Here is a 21,319-nt window from a genome sequence, read left to right on the forward strand (position 1 = left end):
TACATGGGGTCTTTCCAACATAATACACTTTATATGCATACTGAAGAACATTTACCAAGTGTAGATTATAGATCATCATCAAACACTTGTCAAGCCCCAACATCCATATGATGATGGCATCTGGTAAAGCACCACTGTCAGAAATCTCTAAAGCTAAAACAAAGTTAGTTTTTATTCTAAGCCTAATGTATTTTTAAATCAAGCCACAGGGAAATAATTACTTTTGTTTCTATTCAATCAAGACTTGCACACAGAGTTTATGGAATGACATAATATCCTTCCTGAGATCAGACTGGTATGTAGGACCAGTATCCTTCACACATAACCAGTTCCTGAACCTTTAAAAACAAATCCTAATTTCCAAGGAAACAATCTCATCAACTGCTACTCGCTAGAATGCATATTGTTCCTTTTGGAAACATTACAATAAGATTTTCATGATTACAAAACCCCCCACTTCCCTTCTAAAATTCAATATAATCTTAAACTCATTTATTTAAATGGAAATTATATTTCTATAATGGCTCTAGAAATTCCTGGTAAATTTTGTATCACCAAGATAATAATTCAGTTATTATTATTATTATTATTTTGAGTTCAGGAGGGGGGAATGATCATAAACTTTGTAAACTTATTGTGATCATGTGGGTATCACGTGCATGTCTTTTAACTGAGCACCAGTTAGGGGCTTCCCAGGAATGTTCATTTTTTAGCTTCTACAGACCTACTCTAAGATAAGGAGCATGTTTTATCTATTTTTGAAGAATGATGAGTTTTAGTGATGTCCGGACTGTTGATCCATCTTACTTTTATTTATTAATTTTTTTGCATAGGATAAGAAGGAATATCTAGCAGCTTATAATCAATACCCTGTTCTCTCTGCTTCAAGAAGCTGGTACTTCATAAGCACAGGTCACAAGCTTTGTTTTGAACTTAACAGACAACTTTATCCTTTACCAGAAAAACAGTATCAACAGATCAGAGGCAATTACTGACAAACATACAAATAGAAGATGCGCTTCTGGTTGTCAGCTTAAGAAGAGAATTTGGCCTTGAGAAGAGAATTCTAACTTTCCCTTGTCACTAAGAGTGTTGGAAAGAATCTGGGCAGGGAGCGAATCAGTCCCTTCCTCCCTTCCCACACCCTCAATCAAATAAACAAATGCTCAAGTTTTAAATATGACAGAGTGTGAGGAACCTGCAGAAAAGCTCCTAAAACACACACTGAGCGAACCTGTCTCATTCACTGTGTCGACACACAACAAATTTCGGAAATAGATGAGACACGGTCCCACCGAGAAGTTTCCTGGGCGCTTTATGTTGAGTTGCGAGCAGGCAGGTGCTGTCACTGTTGGCTGCAAACTGCTGCCTGAAGTTCTTTCTAAAAGTCACAAGCAGCGTGGCGGAGAAAAATCCATGTTATTGCCGGGTGAAAACGACAACATGAAACACCGGGTTAGCATGAAATAGAGATAAAAATCAGAGTCAGCCACAGCCGTCCACTACCGGCCACTCACCTTGTTGAATTTTAGTCACTAGCTGCTGGCGTGCCAGGATCCGGCTCATCCTGTAAGGAGAGCGCCTCGTGGTCTGATCGAATCGCAAGTACATCTCCTGGCCCTCGGGGGTCAAGGGGTTCAGATAGTAGCAGCCTGAGGCTGGGGTCCTGGGCCCCTGGCTCAACATCTCGGCGAATTTTCCTCTTTGCCACCCCAGTCTGCCCTGTGGCTGCCTCCGTCTCCGGGCTCAGGGAGCAAGGCACCAAGCCCAGCAGAGCTCTACAGAGCAGGCTTTTTTAAAAAGAAAAAGGAGTGCCAACAGCCACCGCTCCGAGTTCCACCCGGCCTCCGCGTGACGGCGCGCAGCCAATGAGGGCAGCGGGGAGAAGGCAGCGGACCCGCCAGCCCGAGCCCCAGCCCGAGCCGAGCCCCGAGCCCCGGCCCCGGGGGCGGAGACCACCTCGCTGCCCAAGGCAGTGCCACCTGCGCCCCCGCCTCCGAGCTGGGGAAGCGCCAAGCAGCAGCACCGCCTAAAAGAGTGAAAAAGACAAGGGTAGAAGAAAAGGCGACGGAAGAAAAGCAAGCCCTGGGTGTAGAGATTTCCTTTTAGGTTGTCAAAAAGTTAGAAAAAAAAAAAAAGTTAGAGAAAGCACCTTCGCTCTCTCCAAGGCAGCGGCAGCCAGGTTAAAAGGGAGGGGGGGCGGTTGGGGCGTGATAGACGTCTGACGAAAAACTACTTCAAAGGAGCATAAACAGCTGAGTATGTTACCGCCCTTCATTACGAAGAAATGAATCAAATAAAGCTCTTCCAGTGAAAAATAAACTTTCAAGTGCTTTGACACCCTGAGTAAAAACACGGATTCCTGACCTTCTGCGGTGGGAAGCTGAGAGCTCTTAGGGATGCCTGGGACGGGCAAAGGGCATCAGCAAGGCAGACTGATAAGTATGTGTTCCCCTGCAGTCTTTCTACTTCCCCAGTTTTTAATCACCAAGAAACAAAATTGGTTATGAAGTACCTGCCTCATTTAAGACACTGCCATGAATCACTGTAAAGATTTGGATTTATGCAAAGGTATTGTTGCCCGGCTGCTAAGATCAGTAGAGGTTATAGGTCATACAAAAGCTCAAGGCTCTCACAGACCTTATGTAAAAGTTATCTCAAGAAAGACACAATGAGGGATCCCTGGGGGGCTCAGCAGTTCAGCGCCTGCCTTCAGCCCAGGGCATGATCCTGGAAGCCTGGGATCAAGTCCCCCATCAGGCTCCCTGCATGGAGCCTGCTTCTCCCTCTGCCTGTCTCTCTCTCTCTCTGTCTCTCTCTGTCTCTGTGTGTGTGTCTCATGAATAAATAAATAAAATCTTAAAAAAAAAAAAAAAAGAAAGAAAGAAAGACACAACGAGGGACACCCAGGTGGTTGAGCATCTGCCTTCCACTCAGGGCGTGAGTCCTGGGATGGAGTCCTGCATCGGGCTCCCTGGAGGAGCCTGCTTCTCCCTCTGCCTATGTCTCTGCCTCTCTCTCTCCGTGTCTCTCATGAATAAATAAATGAAATATTTTTTTAAAAAACACAAAGACAATGTTGGAGAAGTAATATTACTTTTGACTGAGGTGATCACAGCAGGACACACAGAGAAGAGATTCAGGTGGGGCTTTAAAAAAAAAATGGGTGGGTTTCAGACAAGTAGAGGCTGAGGAGGGCTTTGGAGGAAAGTCTATGCCCACACGTGTGGAGATCCGGAACCAGAATATGTGTTCAAGGAAACTGAAGAATTCAATTTGGCCATATCCGAGTATACATATGAGAGTGATTAGAATTGTTCCCCCTATTTCTCCTCTTTAATATTATTTGATGTGAAGAGAAAAAGTCCATAGAAAACATTATTGAATTCTGAGCCTGGGGCTAAATGAATAAAGTTCCTTGAAAAAGAGGCATATGGCCAAGCTGTTCTTACATTTGGCTAACTCAAACTGCAACATAGTCTGGCCTGTGATTTATAGTCCTCCTGATGAAAAAACTCTTGATTAAAAGCGTAACAGGACATAAACTAGGACCCCAAATCTGGTTACTGTGGCTAACGGTGGTCAACCCTAACACTTTTCCCTGTGGGAACTTTTGCTGGCCCTATTCTGACCAGCAGCTCATCTCCCATAACTATCTCACTATGTAAATGAATAGAGTCTACAATAGAATATACTCTCTCTCATGGCCATTGTGAGCCTTTTCTGATAACTGCAAGAGTAGCCAAGTGTTAGGTTTTCAATAGCATCACAGTAGAAAAGGAAAGAAAGATCTCACTGGATTATTTTGTTCTCTTTCCATTCTAATTTAGAGTTTCATCAGAGTTTTGCTGTTTCAGGGCATCTTTTGTGCAAGCTGAAAGGGACCTAAGATCTAGTGACTCTGGTATACTAAAAGTACAGGCAATAGTAGACAGTTTTACCGTGACACTTCAATATTAAATACCCGTAAGGTCCATTCCATGCTCAGATTCAGCACTGGTTACCATCTAATGGAGATGCTAATGTCAGCTACTTGGTGTGCCAGCTTTTGTTTTGATAGTCCAGCATTAGGGACATCCCTGCCATTAAATAAACATGTGTTCAAGCCAGACACCTGGCATTTCTCACTTTTCCACTGGGAGGGAATGGAAGGAGTTCTTCCGTGAAGAACTTGGGATATGTTCCAAAGCCAAGCAAAGGGAAAGAAAAAGCAGGAAATAATATCTAGTTGTTTTATAGCCATGAATCACACTTAAAGACTGGCCATTCCCAATGCCAACCTGGTAGTTCATTATTGACTTGGCTACATTTTAAAAATAAATGGAATGATTCTTTCTGAGAAGCACTGCAGTGTATCATGGTCAGTTTAGTATTAAAAAAAAAAAAAATCACAATGTCTCCCTTTTGCATTCAAAGTCCTGAGCTGAAAACATCAAGATCATAAATATGTATGCTCTGATATATGTAAAGAGATGCAACAACATAAAACACAGTATTTCATAAGAGATGGGCAATGAAAAAACAAAGGAAATTTCTATTCCCTGATTAAAAGCAAGACAATTTAGAATAAAGCCTAATTTTTCTAAAAATCAGTCTAAGTTTTAATAAAGGGATCTATGAAGGATTATGTAGCAGCATTTCTAAGTTTTATTTTATGGTTCAAGTAGTAGCTATAAATCTATGCAACTGCTCACCATGTTTTCACCATTTCAAATGCCCAAAATACCATATTTAAAGCAGATTAAGTAACACTGCTTTCTTATTAGCGCCATTAGTGCCTTGTGTTATGCTAATGTATTGCTATGAAACCCACACCTTTTAATGAATGTTTTTTCATTATTTGGTCCTAGCAATCAAATTATAACCACTGGGTGGGCAGTTCTGTTTGTTGTAAATGTAGAAGCAAGAACCTGCTGATAATCTTCCTTGGGCTGAAAAAGTCCTCCAGGCATCTCATTGAGAAAACTCTTCATTTTCTCTGGTGAGTAAGTGAGGGCCAAAGAAATCAGGGGGAGAGAGAAAGTGCTGAAAACCCAACTGTATCTTTCAAGACTGATGCAGGATTCCTTCCTTTCCAATTTCTTTAAAAATGAGGAAAATGGATGGCACTAATTTTTAGTTTTCACCTCTTTTCCTCTTTCCTACTTTGGTCAAGAGCAATCCTCATTCAATTTATTTCAGGGATGGGATAAACAGATGAATATTTGGGACCCAAAGAGAGCAATTAACAGGGAAAGTGGAGAGGCACGCATCCGACTCAATTTCAGTTCAGGTCATGATCTCTGGGTCCTGGATCAAGCCCCACCTTGAGCTCCATACTCAGCATGTGGAGAGAATCCCTGCTTAGGACTCTTTCTCCCTCTGCCTCCTCAATCTCTCTCTCTCTCTCTCTCTCTCTCTCTCTCTCTCTCTCTCTCCCTCTCTCTCCCTCTCTCTCTCTCTCAAAAAAAAAAAAAAAAAAAAGGAGGGAAAGGGTAGGTGAGAGGGACCAATAGTGATGAGCACCCTCTACATGCCAGGCATGTCTTTAATTAATGTCCACAGCAAACCTCTGTGGTATCCTATATTACAGAACAGGAAACTATAACTCCCAGAGGTGAAGATTGTTCTAAGTCATAAAACAACCAAGTGGAAAGCCACTGTTTATCTTCAAGGGGATGATATTTAAACTCTTTCCACTATCACACAAGAGAAACAGAAAAGGGCAGACTGAGGCACTGAGAGTATGCTGGGGAAACTGGAGAGATGAAAACATTTTAGAAGGATATATTGAAAATCATCTTAATTTTGTTTAATTGCATGTGATACTGGAATACTTAAATGAAAATACAGTTGGCCCTTATATACCACAGATTTACGCATGTGAGTCTACTTCCATGCAGATATTTTTCAATTAAATATATCGGAAAAATTTTTGGAGACTGGCAACAATTTTAAAAACTTTCAGACAAACCACACAGCTTAGAAATACTGAAAAAAAATCACAAAAAAGTTATGTGTTATTATAAGAATACAGTATATAATACATACAACATATAAAATATGTGTTGACTTTATATTACTGGTAAAGCTTTTGGTCAAGTAGGTTATTAGTAGTTAAGTTTTTGGGGAGCCAAGTCATAGGCAGACTGCATAGGGTAAGTGCCCCTAACCCTATTGTTGTTCAAAGGTCAACTGCATAGGTATGGGATGGCTAAGTTCTTGTAGTGGTTGAGATACAGGGTCTAGAGAGCAAGCTAGCACAACCCAGAACCTTTAATTGGCCAGTGAGAACCATGGACTCTCTTAGGAGTAACCCAGGGCTCAGAACTGGAGACCCACCCACTCCCACCTCAAGCTTAAAGTGCAGAAGCAGCTAAACTATCTTTTTGTTTACCAACTCCTCTTTAGCAGGTTAAGCTATCTGTCCTCTGATTTCTGTTTACCCTTAAGGCTAATTCTGCATATTGTCTTACCTTTTCCCAGGAATTCTTCCCAATGCAAACATTCCAAATACAGTCAAAACTCTGAAACCTGACCTCTAAACAAAACATTTGCTATCAAGTCTTTTGATAGATGATCCCAGAGTAGCGCTCAGTGGAATCTTGTGTATATGTAGCAGAAAGCTAGGTGCACTTTTACAGAAGCCAGGAATGGCTCCTAGTGCTTTCATCTATCTACTGTTCCTTCTACTCCTTTACAGACATTCCAGCCTCCTCGTCAGCCTGTTCAGAGGGAGCCAAGGTAGCTCTGCCAAGCAGGAAAATGTTTGAGATATAAATGGTAGGAGGGAAAAAGCAGTACTGATTTGGAGAGCTGCTTTTGAAATTACTTGAATCCAAAAGTTTTGTGCTAATGGCAAAGCCTTCCTGTAGGTTCTGAAGCTCACTTTACGGATTTCCACCAATTGATTTGTGGAGTATGTGCCCAACTTTGTGCCAATAAGACTTCCCAATATGCATTCATTACATGTCCAATGACCAATGCAGGCAAGCCAGCAATACTGACATGACCAGGAGCCTCCATGAAAAGTTTCAGAGTGGATTCTCTTTTGATTCAGCTTTGCCAGCTCTAGATCATTTAGAATCCAGCTCCTGCTGCTGGACTTGTGGGTGGTAACAGATTTGCTTTATTTTGTCTCTCAATCCTCCCTACTGTCTTTGATTAACTTCACCTCTATGGGCCTCCAAGAGTACATGCACTGCCCTCATGCCATCCCCTGGGGACCCAACCTTCAACCCCAGTTCATATGGCAAGCAATCTGGTCTGACTTGTCCTGGGCTCATTGCCTACACCCACCATTCCAGCCAAACCAAAACTCTTTCATTTTGCTAAGTTGTTTCAAAGATCTAGAACTGTGTGATTTCTTCTTCTTTCACCATGTCAAAACCTATTGCCTTTACAAATATTTTCATGATGAATGCAAAAATATTTAGGATTAACAGTCATGTTAATACCTGTAAATAGTCATTATGTGGCCAATTAATCAGATTAGCTTGTTAACATGCTAATATGGAATCCACTTATTCATTGTAACTCCTATTGGCATAAAGTTTTTACATCTCAGAAAGGATATTAAACATCTTCTAACTCAACCACTCAACTGCTATACAAATCAATTAAGTAACACTCTACCCACATATATTAATTGTTGTATCTCACAAAGACCACAAACTATTTAAGAAAGTTTTTCCTTATAATACCCATCCACTGACTCTAATTCTGTCATTTGTAATTAAATAGAACAAATCTATTCCTTCCTCCATATGCTTGTCCTTTAGATGTTTGTAGAGAGCAAAACTGTTTCTTATAAGAACCCTTTTTTTTTTTTTTTTTTTTTGTAGGCTGAACATTCCTTTACATCAAACCATTCACAACTTCAGACAGCCAATTGCTATCTTTTGGATCTGGTCCAGTCTTTTAGTATCCTTTTAAGAATATGGCTCCTACCCTAAACTTAGAGCCCTAGACATGGCCAAGTACAGTAGTATATGGTACAAAATGTGCATACCTCCTGCATTCGGGACATTATATTTTTGCTGATCCAGTCTCACATAGAGGAGGTTTGATTTTTTAAATCTATATTTACTCAATCATTAATTCAGCATGAGCTGAATGCTTATACAGCACTGTAGTAAGTATGGAAGATACAAAGGTGAATACAATATGGTCCTTGACCTCAAGGAAGTCTGCCAGGGAAGCTAGAAAAGAAACTCACCATTACACCAATGTTAAGCCTTATGTAGCAAACTATCTCTATTTCTTCATTCTGTTTTACAGTCAACCTAAATGCTTAAGCCATGTGATATTTATGTGTCTTCATAAAACCTGCTGTTAAATGAATGTTCTCTATTCTGTAACTGATAAGTGACCATTCAAACTAAAAAAAAAAAAAAAAGGTCTTTCAACTTATTGGAATTATTGAGATATTTTCAATTCCTGATTTTTTTTAATTTAATTCTGCTTTGTTTTTTGAGGTAACTGAGAAAAATACCTATGTTTTTAAAGTATATAAAGTTAAAAAGTATAAAACATATAAAAGTATAAAACTTTATATGTTTATAAAGTATAAAAGTGAGTTTGGAAAAAGGTAAAAGACTGCAGGAAAATAATATAACCAAGGCTAAAATCAGTTTACAGAAATATAATCAATACAACCCTATACATTTGTGGGAGATGGCTGAAAACATGACTTAAGATTCCCATATGTGAGGGGTGCCTTCATGGCACAGTCCATTTAAGTGTCTGACTCTCAGTTTCAGATCAAGTCATGATCTCAGGGTCATGAGATGAAGTTGTGCCTTGGGCTCTGTATCCCTCTCCCCGCTTATGTTCTCAAATAAAAAAATAAATCTTAAAAAAAGATTCTTATGTGACAAAGCAAAAGGGAAAAAAGATCAGTTATAAAATTTAATATACCCACAAGATAAAAACAAAACAGTTATTCAAGATAAACACAGGTCAACCGATAGTAAGACCCCCAAGAACACTTTTCTGAGGTCCTCATAAAAAATCAGCATATTGAATGATACTGGATATGGTAACAAGCCTGAGTTCATGGTTTCTGATCTGCACCCTTCAATGCCAGTATCTCTACAAAAAGAAAGCACTATTTAGGAAAAGCAATTTCTTTGAGGGCCTCCAAAACACATAATTTAAGTATGCTATTCACTGAGATCATCTAAACTATGAATTAAATATCACTTCTCTGCTTAAAATACTTCAAAAGTTTTCCGTTGCACCTTGCACCTAGGACAAAATCCAAACTCCTAACTTGGCCCACAAGGTCCTGTACCATCTATTCCCTGCTTACCACTCCCACCTCATCACCTACCCTCCCCTACTTTGCTACCTGAGTCTTCTTTCTGCACATGGTACTCCTTAGACTAGATGCTCTTCATGCACTTCTTCCCATTGCTGGTTTCTTTTCAGCTTTCAAGTATCAATTTAACTGATATATCCTCAGGCAGGCCATCCCTGTTCACTTTATACCTGAGAAGAAGTAACATTCCATTTGTTGTCTCTATAGCACCTTTCTAAATTTATAATCACCTATTTATTTGTTCACTGAAAAACGCATTGCCTTTCCCCCAGTAGATTGTCATGTCTGGACTGTGTCTATTTCATTTACATTCCATACTCAAGGCCTGAGAAACAGTACGAAATCAAGAGCAGCTGGGTTAATAAAGGATTTAATAAATATTTGAACAAATGATCATCTGAATTTCTCCAAAGATCTAGAATGTCTACAATGTCTAGAGGAATGGATGCATATTTTTTAGGCAATCACCATAAATGTTGCTGTTGTTGTTACTACAACATTTGGATTGGACAAGAACTAGACCATAGATAATTTAACGTTTTATTCTCCAGAAAAAATCTTAAATGTACATATTTCACTTTTTTGGTTAGTGGCAAAAGTATATGCTTTGACCAACAAAACAAGAACAATTTAAGGTTTCTTTTTTTTTTTTTTTTTTTTTTTTTAAATTTTTTTTTTTTTTAATTTTTATTTATTTATGATAGTCACACACAGAGAGAGAGAGAGAGGCAGAGACACAGGCAGAGGGAGAAGCAGGCTCCATGCACCGGGAGCCCGACGTGGGATTCGATCCCGGGTCTCCAGGATCGCGCCCTGGGCCAAAGGCAGGCGCCAAACCGCTGCGCCACCCAGGGATCCCCAATTTAAGGTTTCTATGAAAATTAGGGAGCCTGGAGGGATGAGCAATCTTTGTTCCACAGAGAGAGGCTGAAAGACATTTAAAAACAAAAAAACAAAACAAGAAAAAAAGCTATCTTCCTTAGCTCCGAATCAGCTTCAAACTTTATAAGCATGCCTGCTGTGTCTTTAATTAAAAGGTAAACAACAAAGGGGCTAGTTGTTCTTCATGGGCCTATCCTGTAATTAGGTTATCAACTACCTCTTTTTCTTCACACTCACAAATATCTTTTAATAATTTTTGCAATAATTTTACTGGAGATTTTAATTAATTTACTATATGATATTTTCTAGAACCTGTGTATTTTTGCCCTACTTGAAAATAAAGGTAATTGCTCATTTATGGTGTTGCTTTTCTTTCTTTTTTTAAGGATTGTTTCAATTACTAGAGGAGATCTTTGAATCTCTTGGGGGGGATTTGTCTGCACTTAGAAATTTATCCTCATTTTCATCAGGTTAGATTATATAAACTCTTTCCCCATTTTAAACAAGTGAATATATTTTTTTGATGTTGACTCAAATTATAATTTGAATATAAAAAGAAAGCTTACTCATTAGAGAAATCCTATGATAAGTCCTTTGGCAAACCCTTTATTGATTCTCCATATTATCTGTTTTGTAAATATTTGAGATGGCCCAATGAAACGTACACCACTATTTAGATTGTATGCTGACCTGTTGCTCTGGAATCAACTCTATTTTTTACATAATTGCTTTGCATCTGGCATCATGCAGCAGTTGGGCATGAAGTAAAATTTGTAAATAACCATTACCCACAAACTGTGGACAGAGAAGGATGTGGGATTAATAATGCTATTGCAGTTCTTATATATTTAAACCAAATTCAGCTCAGTACACTGAGAATATGATAGAATGCTTTCCCTCCTTATTCCTAAGAAGACCACCAATCTATACTTTAAAGAATGACAAGTGGTATAAAGATAAGCAACAGCATTAAAACACGTCCTATAAAGAGAGAAGCCCTAAGGTTGAGAAGGTAGCAAGATAGCCTTCTAGAGCCCGAGATATCAGTATCAATGGGAATTTAAGGCAATGGGAAAGATAAATTTCAGGGTTTGTGGCTGAGCAACAAGGGGAGATTCCTCTTTCGGGTCAGGAGGAATGATGTAACCAAAGGTGAATCTGGTGTAATGAAAATAAGTTTTTTTGTGAGCATCTTGCGTCTCATAAATAGAGACAAGGCCACTAATTAACTCATGTTATAGTATCTTTCACCCTTTCCTAGTCAAATATTTCTAGTGCATACTTCATGCCAGGCACAGTGCTAGGCACCAGTGGTACAAAGATGAATATGACACTGTCCCACTTCTCTGCACTATGATTCATCATGGCTAAAGCTGAGGACTGTTACAACTGGACTGCATTACAGGTGCTACAACAGAGATGTGCAGAGGTGCCTGTGGGAGAGAGCAGCTGGATCAGAACAGGACCAAATTCATTCTACACAGCAGGATAAATACTGCTGGACCTAGAGGCATACATAGCTGGGTGAGAAGAAGGTGAAGAAAATATCAAGAAAAAAAGAAATAGAAAATACTACAGGGCAGCCTGGGTGGCTCAGCGGTTTAGCACAGCCTTCGGCCCAGGGTGTGATCCTGGAGACCCAGAGTCGAGTCCCTGCATGGAGCCTGCTTCTCCCTCTGCCTGTGTCTCTGACTCTCTCTCTCTCTCTCTGTGTGTGTGTGTGTGTGTGTGTCTCATGAATAAATAAATAAAATCTTTAAAAAAAGAAAAAACTACATCAATATTTTCCTGTCATGCTCCCTTCTTTAATTAACAAGAAGACTTAGTATTTCAAATCACCATGTTATAAAGACCTCTCAGATTCTAAAACTCAACTTGGGAGGACACACTCCTCCCCCAGATGTTCCTCATGATTCATTCTCCGCTTTTTCCACCAAAACTCTAAAGAGGGGGAATATTTTTCAGCTAAAGCTATTTCCTGGAGATCATCGTCCTTTTAGAAGGATTACAGTAAATAATGGTAAAGAACTAAGAGGGTAAACTGAACTCAAGAGTTACAGGCTTGGGCAGAAGGAAGAGGAGTCTGCCAGAAGGGTTCACAGTGACAATACATGTCAATAGTTCTGAATCTACTCATCAAATAGTACTCGGACACTGTGCAACAAACTCTCCTTTGTCTAATTCGCTTTCAAAATCAGTACAATGCTACTTCTAAAGATCAAGCAGGTTTCCAAATCTATACCCATTGTAGCTTCCCTTAAAGATTCTTTATCCTGGTGCTCCTTTGAATTGAAGGAAGAAAAAAGTATTGCTTGGCTATTATACCTGTTTCATAGAGACTTTCTGGGGGAGTACCTTTCTGTTCTAGAATGTGTGTGTGTGTATAAATATACAGAGACTGTCCTAAGATTTCTCATGTTATTATTTCTTTAGAACTTGATGTTTATTGAAGCACGCAGTGGCCTCTGGCCAGCCTCTGAGAGTATCATCATAATCACACTGTCTCTTAGGACACAGACCTGTTTAAACAGACCAAATACACCACAGATAACTGGTGTGATTAACTTCTCTTTATGCTGCTCCACCAAGATGACTCAACACTAATCAATCACAGGAAAATACAAAATATCAAAAATGTGTTTGCTGCATATAAGAATAGAACACACCAAAAGCTACTCTTGGTCTTTGATGAATCTAAAATACCCTCTCTCATTCTCTGACTTTGGGGGTCTTGAAGACTAGCCTTGCCTTGGCCTTGGTTTCTTTCTCAATGTGGATTACCTTAGAAAATCCAGTCCCATAGTATCTTGCTGATCAACCAGTGTATTTATTGTTGCAACCGGTGTATTGTTACAATTGGAAAATGTAGGGCACAAAAGGTAATTGTTGTAATTGTAAAATGCAATTACACTTTGTAAGTAAAAAAGTAAATAAAAATTTGATGCATAGTAAAAAAGATTAGAAGAAAACACACCAAAAATATAATTATGTCCATATTTAGGATGGTGGAATTATGGGTGAAATATTTTAAATTTCCATTTTCCAAATATTCTATCATATGACCAATTATATTTCTCATATAATGAGGACCTCAGGCCTAACCAGTGATTCATGTCGGGAAGTATGGAGAAGGACCTCAACCTCAGCTTATTTCCAACTGCCTTTCTGTCTTGCAGATGAAAGACAGAGAGGAGAAAAATCTGTACAAAAAATAATAGATATTGTCCAACATAGCTTGAACTTCTTTAGTACCTAACACAATATTAGGCACTATTAGTGTTCACAATAAGAAAGAGAAAAGGAGAGAAAGAAAGACAGAGGTCTATGGATTCCTTTTTCAAAATACCTCTCACATCCATTCCTTCTTGCATTACTGTTTCATTACTGTCTCTACCATGTAGGGACCAGCCTTCTTGCCTGGGAGACTCTGACAGCCCTGCTTGTGTCTCTGTGTCTCCTCTTGCCTGCCTGAGCACCACCTGAACACCACAGAACCCTTAGCTTCTCAGGATAGCACTTCCATCATATTACTATCCTGTTGCAAAACACCAAGTAATGTCCCAGATCTACCACTTACTTTACTTTGCAAGGTATTGAGTTGCTTAAAGTGTCCCTTTCCTTTTCATGCATATACACATACACATAGATTATATATATATATATATAATATATTATATAATATATATTATATATATTTGAGATATATATTTGAGATATATATATATATATATATATATATATATATAGTCCAAGTATATATGATGATCATTCCCTCATTCCCTTCCCATCCAATGTTTGAACATTGCCTTTGCAGGGGAGATTTACTGGGAGCACTAAGAACTGTCAACCACACAGACCCAATCTTTAGATATATTAAAGGATCTCCTCAGCTATTCTTGGTTTTAAAACCTAGGATAGATAACATGCTATGTCCCTACAGCTATTTTCTAAGAGTTGATATTTACTTCAGTTTTAGAAATACATATAAGCATCCTAAAATTCTAGCCTCCCAATAATGAGTAAAATGCATTTAAATAATATAGCAGTGACAATCAGGAAGCATTTGGACAACTTTTTATCCAAATACTTCCTGAAAATTGACTTAGAAGTGCTGTTTTTTTCTAGGGTATTTCAAATTCTAATTTAAAAAGAAACTTTCGAAGACACTATCTTTTACTGAGAGTGTGGGGGGGGGTGGAGGGAAAGTGATTTTAAAGTTCAAAAGCAAAATAAAACAAACTTGGCCCATAATGACTCAGATCTGGATGTGGACACTCCCTTTTAGGATCCCTTGGGTCCCCTGGGGTCAGGGCTGGGAAGTCATTCTATGGTTCTCCTCAATTTTGCATATAGGCCACACCTCCATACTATATTTTTATTACCCTGCTCTAAGTAATTAGGTGAATGGGCCCAGGCATTTGGAATCACTTTTATTTAGCAACTAGTTTTTGAACTCCTACTCTGTGCCAGGCAATGTTCACAGTGCTGGGAATGCAGCAATGAATTCAACAAACAATGACCTCTGTCCCAGTGAAGCTCCTGTTTAGCCAATGACCATAATAGCATGGGTGTACTAACTTGATGATCTATGAGCCATATAAATTCTGGAATTGTTTACAAAAATTTGTGCATATATTCACTTCTTTAAAGCAGAGGTGATAAGATCTTATCAGATTTTCAAAAGACAGGCTGTAACTATCGAAGTATTTTTAAAATGACTCTAAAGTATATTCTAGATCACCTAGAACTGTGGCTTTGAGGTCAAGTCAATGCATATTCAACATCAGGCTCTGCTACTTATTAACTATATGAGGTTGGGCAAATAAAAGTTCATTCATTTTTCCACACCTCTGTTTTCTCATCTATAAAACAGAGGTTAGGCCTCAGAAAGCTCTCGTGAGGGTTGAATTAGATTATGTATGTGACTGGCACACTGTAAGGCTAGTGTCTCCCTCCCCCATTCTTATCTTGTTGGTTCCCATTCAAAACACGAGAGGTGACTCTGAATCAAGTTCAAAGCACAAACATAGAATATAGATTGTCTTCAATAGCTCAGAGGTCCTCATCTCCAGAGGCTTTCAATTTCAGTGCCATCAAATATATCAGAAATGTCATAGGTTAGAGAGGAAAATCCTTTCCAAACTAAAAGTTTATGGTTCCATAAAATCACCAGCATTATGTGTACCAAAAAGGTGGATGCCTAGACTTTTCTTTGGAGAACATTTTATGACCAAGTGAACAGCTCAACTTTGTTCATTGATTCCTTGAGTAGAATAGATACTTGTGTTAAGCTATATTCTTATATATCATTCAAATATAATGATATTTAGTGCAATTCTCTTAAGTGTAACTCCAGAATGACAATACTTCTGATGATAATGAAATTGCCCTTCATTTGTTCACCATTTTATAATTTTTAAAGATTTTAGAATTATAAGTTTAAGCCCATCATTGCACTTGATAATGAACACAACCCTTTAAAACAATCCTTTAAAAGGGCATAGAAGGCTCTGTTTAGTCTTACCCCTACTTCCTCTTGCAGTCTCAAAAATCACATCCCTTCTCTTGCTCTGTGTCTTCTTCCTCAAGGCAGTAAACATTCCATTTCCTCTTCCTGGGCTATAACACCAAGTACTCCTAGATTGGTATAATCAACCACTATTCAATGGCCATTCCCTCCAGGATGCCCTTCCTTGACTCTTTTCAGTCTCTTTACACACTCTGTAATATTTCCCTTGTAGCCTGTTACAGCTGCATTGTGATGTGGGGGAAGGGAGTGAGTATTAGATTAGTATTTCCCTAGCTTGTACATCCCATGAAGGCAGGGACCCTGTGTCCTGTTGCTCATTATTGTATCACAGAACTTAGCCCAGTACCTGGCACATAGGAATAAAAACTAGTTTGGTAGAATGGAATGCTGGATGAAAGGCAATCAGGATGGATGGTATTTTCAGTCTGCATCTGAGAAAACAAAGCACTTCACACAAGGGCACCTGACCACTCAGTGGGGTTGAAGCATGGGTACTCAGTGCCCTGACTGCTACTTTAACCCCCTCTCCCACACTATATCTTCTCTTCTCAATCTCCTCTTCCAGATTGGACTCTGTTCTAATCAAAGATGTGCAGTATGCCTTTTACTTTACTATGTGACATCTTGGCTTATTGAGCAGGATTTAACCTAAGAAAACTCGAAGCTGCTGATACATATCAAATGTTACTCTCAGTCAAATTCTTCTCTTGGAATTTCTACCTTGAGTTTCTTTTTCTTGGAAAACCGGGGCTCACAGTTTTAAATTGTTCTCAGAATTATAGCCCTTGTTTTATACTTGTGCCTACAGGCAGAGAGCATGGTCATATAGAATTAAAGAAAGAAAGATTGATACGAGAGCAAAGCAGGGTGTCTTGGTGGCTCCATGGATTAAGCATCTGCCTTCGACTCAGGTCATGATCCCAGGGTCCTGGGACTCAGTCAAGACCTGACTCAATGGCCTATTTCTGTGGGAAGCCTTTCCAGGCCATTCCTGCATACATGGCCTCCTCCTTCTTCTGTATTCCTCTGAAACTTCTTTCTGTTATAGTCATTGGGCACTTCATTCTGCTTTGCTTTGTGTCATCTCTTAGTGCTCTTCTTAGAAACTTCTTGAAGTCCACAATACACCATATACGTCTTCAGATCCCTACCTTGATTCTGTCTTATGCCTCCCTCAAAGAGGCAGTGGGTATAGTAGGAAGAGTACAGCTTGGGAGCCAGTGAGACTTTGGTTCAAATCTTGACTCCTCTTACTGGATGGATAGCCCTAGACCTCACCCTTACCCTCAATGTCCTCATTTAAAAAATAAAAGATAATGATATACACCTTGCATTATACAATCTTTGGTACATGGTAGGGTTCAAGAAGTTATTATTTGAATTTTTGAATGACAGTGATACAATCACTGGCCAAATTCCTAAAGGATCCTAAATTCACACAAGGTACATTATATTACCTACTGGTATTTAAGTTATTATGTTCTGAGGCTTTTCAGAGGGAAACTAAGGAATAAAGGTACTGCATGCCAGTGACATCTAGAGAAGATTATTTCTTTAAGTCATACTGGGAAAGTAATGCTAAGCGCTGTTCACATTCATTGAGAAAGACTTCCAGAAGTGTGTGTAGTTGAAGCGCATTCCAGCTTATGTCTGATAACAGAGTTTTCATACTAGAAACCTGGAAACCTTACCTAGGATCCTCAGGCAGCAGAAAGCCTCAAGAGATTTCCAATGCTTTGTTACTCATAGTGAGGTCAACAGCCAATAACGTGGGCAACACCTGGGAGCTTATTGGAAATGCAGAATCTCCCCACTAATCCCCCCACCTACTTAGTCAGAATCTGCATTTTAAATAGATTTGCAGGTGATTAGTGACATATTACAGTTTGGAGAGGTGCTGTTCTATAATGACCCCCTCTTTTTGTCAACCAGGAAGATGGCTGTGTTGGGCTTTCCCAGATTGTGAAATCTGCTACCTGCAGACACAATGCAGGACCAAGCCTTTATTTTGATGTTTTTGATCTTTCCTCTGGGCCGTGGCTTCTTATGATTCTTATGATTAGGGGAATGTTTTAGGCACTGCTTTGAATGTCACTTTTGTAGTATTTTTAATATTACTTATCACTGAAAGTAAAATTATTTTTCTTAAAGATCTTATTAAGACAGACTTTAGTTTTAAGAAAAGAGCTAAAGCCTATTATTGGTACCAAAATATTTAAAACTCTTATAGGAATGTGTTTTAATGCTTTACATTAATTTCACAGAATTAAATTCTGAAACCCCACCCTTTAAAATTTTTTTAAACAATTTATCAAGATTTCATGAGATTAAAAAATTCAGATTAAAAATACTTGCTTTTCCTTGCAGATATAAAGATAAGAATTCTGTGTATATATATATATATATATATATATATATATATATTATAAATAAAATCTTTTTTTTTAAGATTTTATTTATTTATTAATGAGAGATATATATAGAGAGAAGCAGAGACACAGGCAGAGGGAGAAGCAGGCTCCATGCAGGGAGCCTGACGCGGGACTTGATCCCGGGACTCTAGGACCACGCCCTGGGCCGAAGGCAGGCGCCAAACCACTGAGCCACCCAGGGATCTCCAGAATTCTGTATATTTCTAAAACTCCAGGGCAGCCTGGGTGGCTCAGCGGTTTAATGCCGCTTTTAGCCCAGGGTGTGATCCTGGAGACATGGGATTGAGTCCCATTATCGGGCTCCCTGCATGGAGCCTCCTTCTCCCTCTGCCTATGTCTCTGCCTTTCTCTCTCTCTGTGTCTCTCATGAGTAAATAAATAAAATATTTAAAAAAATAAAACTCCACATCTCTGAATCAAGGAATTCTGTACATTTGAAGAATGAGGGGTTGTTTTTTTTTTAAAGTAGAACTTAATGTTTTCCTGGACATCAATTGAAATTCTACCTGTCTCTTTAAGATCTACCCAAAATATCATTAAAATTTATAAATTTTATTTATAAAAAGTATTGTAGCTCTACAACAAAATATGATCTTGACCACGAGTGAGTCCTTGAATATTTTATTTCTCCTTTACTCTGTGTTTTCCATCATAGCCATTTGTCTACTTTTGGTATCTCCTCTACAAAGACTAAAAAGGAAACATTAAAAACTTGATTCAGCAAATATTTACTGATCATCTAGTATGTGTTGGAGACTGGGAATACAATGGTGAATAAGATCAATATAGCTGGTAGATCAAGGATCTTACACTGCAGTTAAATATTAAGGATGCTGACTATAATTGGCTGAGAAAAAGAGCCCATGAAAGATTAAAGGATTTCATTAGGGCACTGATAGCTATTAGCCCCAAGCTTTTTGGTGGCGGATTGACTGTGAGTACCAGATAGGTTCATTTGTCTACTCTTTCACCAGACATTTAATGAGTACCCATTGTATCCTAGTCACTAAACCTTCAAAGAATTGACAAGTGATGATTCACAGTGAGTTAAAGATGAGTGTTCCACATGAGCCTGGGAATAAAACTAGGGTTAGCTGGAGTCTCATCTCTGTGTCCCCCACTGTGATTAGCAGAATGATTTATACAGAGTAAACATGTACTATGCTAAGTATTACATGGGGGAGACAAACAAGTAACAACAATGATAATACTCTTTAGTAAGTATTATGATATATTAAAGCACAGAACTTTACTGAAATGTGCCAGCAGGCCTTGTCACCCATATAGTGGATGAATAATTTGGAGAGAGCTTCTGGATCCAGTTGAAAGGTTGGCATATATTCTCCCCATCTGCATCTTAGAGCCAGACCCTGTATCTACTAAAGCCTAAGATATGCATTAGAATTCAGATTTTATGTTAATCTGTCTGTTCTGATACCATACCCTTTGGGGAGCACACATAAAAATGTGAACCTCCGTGGTCACAAACTACCACATATTTTTAATTTACAATTAAACATTTTAAAGAATTACTGGTAAAAGAGCAATTGTGGTGCTTCTTTATTTGTCAGTTTTACCAAAGGGATCGCTCTTTACAAAAATTTCTGGGCAGATTTCCATTGTTTCATTCCATCATTGGATTTCTTGGCCTTCAACACAAAGGGACTATATTTGGAGGGACAATAGTCCTACTCCACATGGAGCTTTATAGTAGTATTTGCTTCGGGACACTTGGCAAAACCCACTCTACTGATTGTCTCCAGAGGAAGAACAATTAAATCATTGCCATCTCCTTCCACAATGATCGTCACTGTGGCTTTAGAATTAGCCCATTTCCCAATTAGCTGTTTTTTATTTCTTCCTTTGATTATTCCTACCAGAATGTTCCTGAAGACATAAGTAACAAACAGTGCACAGAGAAAACAGAGCAGGGGACTGTATTAAATTCGATGTGCGGGCAGCCTGGGTGGCTCAGCGGTTTAGCGCCGCCTTCAGTCCAGGGCCTGATCCTGGAGACCCAGAATTGAGTCCCACGTCGGGCTCCCTACATGGAACCTGCTTTTTTCCCTCTGCCTGTGTCTCTCCCCTCCCCGCTCTGTGTGTCTCTCATAAATAAATAAAATCATAAATAAATAAATAAAGTTGATGTGCCTGATATTTTAAATATTAGAAAAGTGTCCATCAATTCGCATACTTGCATTTCTCGAAGGCATCAAATCTGGACCCTGTTTATTTATTTATTGTTTCTAATTTCCAATCAAATCGCTTGGCAAAACATGTTTGCCTTGTAGGACTGCCCATTTCCTCCCATATGGTACCTGCCTGATGGTTGCCCACAGTACGTGTGCTGGGAACCCCTCCAGAGCTCTGGGGTCTGTAAAACCACCAAGGATCTCATGGTAGTCATGTTGTCTCTTGTGAGCTCTTTCACCAAGAACTTAATTCTGTGAGTCTCTAACAAACACAGCTTTCTGCAGACTGAAACTTAATCTTAGTTGAGAAATTTGAACTTACACAACCACTGAATGTGTATTAGGCATAGTGTTGAATTCCAATAATTCAGTAAGTTTTCTTATCATACAAGCTCTATCTGGGTGGTTTTGATACAGAAGAGTCTGTTCACCATTATAATGAGTATAAGCCCTGCCCCCTTCATGACACCTTCCGTGATGCCAATACTCATTCTTCCCTCTCTGAGCTCTTAGAGTGTGAAGTGACATTATAGAGTTGTGCATCCAGGGGATGGATCAGACCCTGGAGGAAGCCAGAGAGCTGGATGAAGTAAGTTGGAGTCTTCACAATAGAGGCCAGAGAGAGAGCAAGAGCTATGGGTCAGCTCTCTGCAAGAAGACGCCTGACCAAATAAAAGGAAGGTGGAAGAGAGAAGCTCGCATGATGTCTATGTTTACAAAGCACAGGCTGAGCCAGTGAGGCAAATGGTGGGCAAAAAGGAGAGAAGATCAGGAGAGAATAGTCATGTTCAACCATTATTCCAATCAAATACAGTGAACAACAAAACCTCCTAAAAAATACTGACCAGTAGCTTTCTAGAGTAACCTAAAACAACCAACCCATGTTTAGGATTTCCTATTCCTACTCAGGATATTTGTCACAATTTCTTTGTAATTTGTTATTTTTTAGAGTATGCACATAATAGCAGAAAGGACAACCAGT

The 21,319-nt window shown here is 39.1% G+C and overlaps 1 protein-coding gene across 6 annotated transcripts in view; it reads right to left on the bottom strand.

The window, feature by feature from the left end:
- Window positions 1-21,319, bottom strand: part of STARD13 (StAR related lipid transfer domain containing 13) — a 404,789-nt gene that overhangs the window by 179,457 nt on the left and 204,013 nt on the right. Inside the window, exon 1 of one of the 6 annotated variants that reach the window (XM_041766441.1) lies at window positions 1,518-2,757. The exons of the other annotated variants lie outside the window; for them this stretch is intronic. Within the exon in view, the coding sequence (XP_041622375.1) occupies window positions 1,518-1,686 (169 nt within the window). The 5' untranslated portion in view covers window positions 1,687-2,757. Of the gene's footprint in view, window positions 1-1,517; window positions 2,758-21,319 lie in introns of those variants that run through there. 6 annotated transcript variants of the gene reach the window in all.

This window comes from Vulpes lagopus, chromosome 8, assembly GCF_018345385.1.
Source record: "Vulpes lagopus strain Blue_001 chromosome 8, ASM1834538v1, whole genome shotgun sequence".
Taxonomy (NCBI): Eukaryota; Metazoa; Chordata; class Mammalia; order Carnivora; family Canidae; genus Vulpes; species Vulpes lagopus.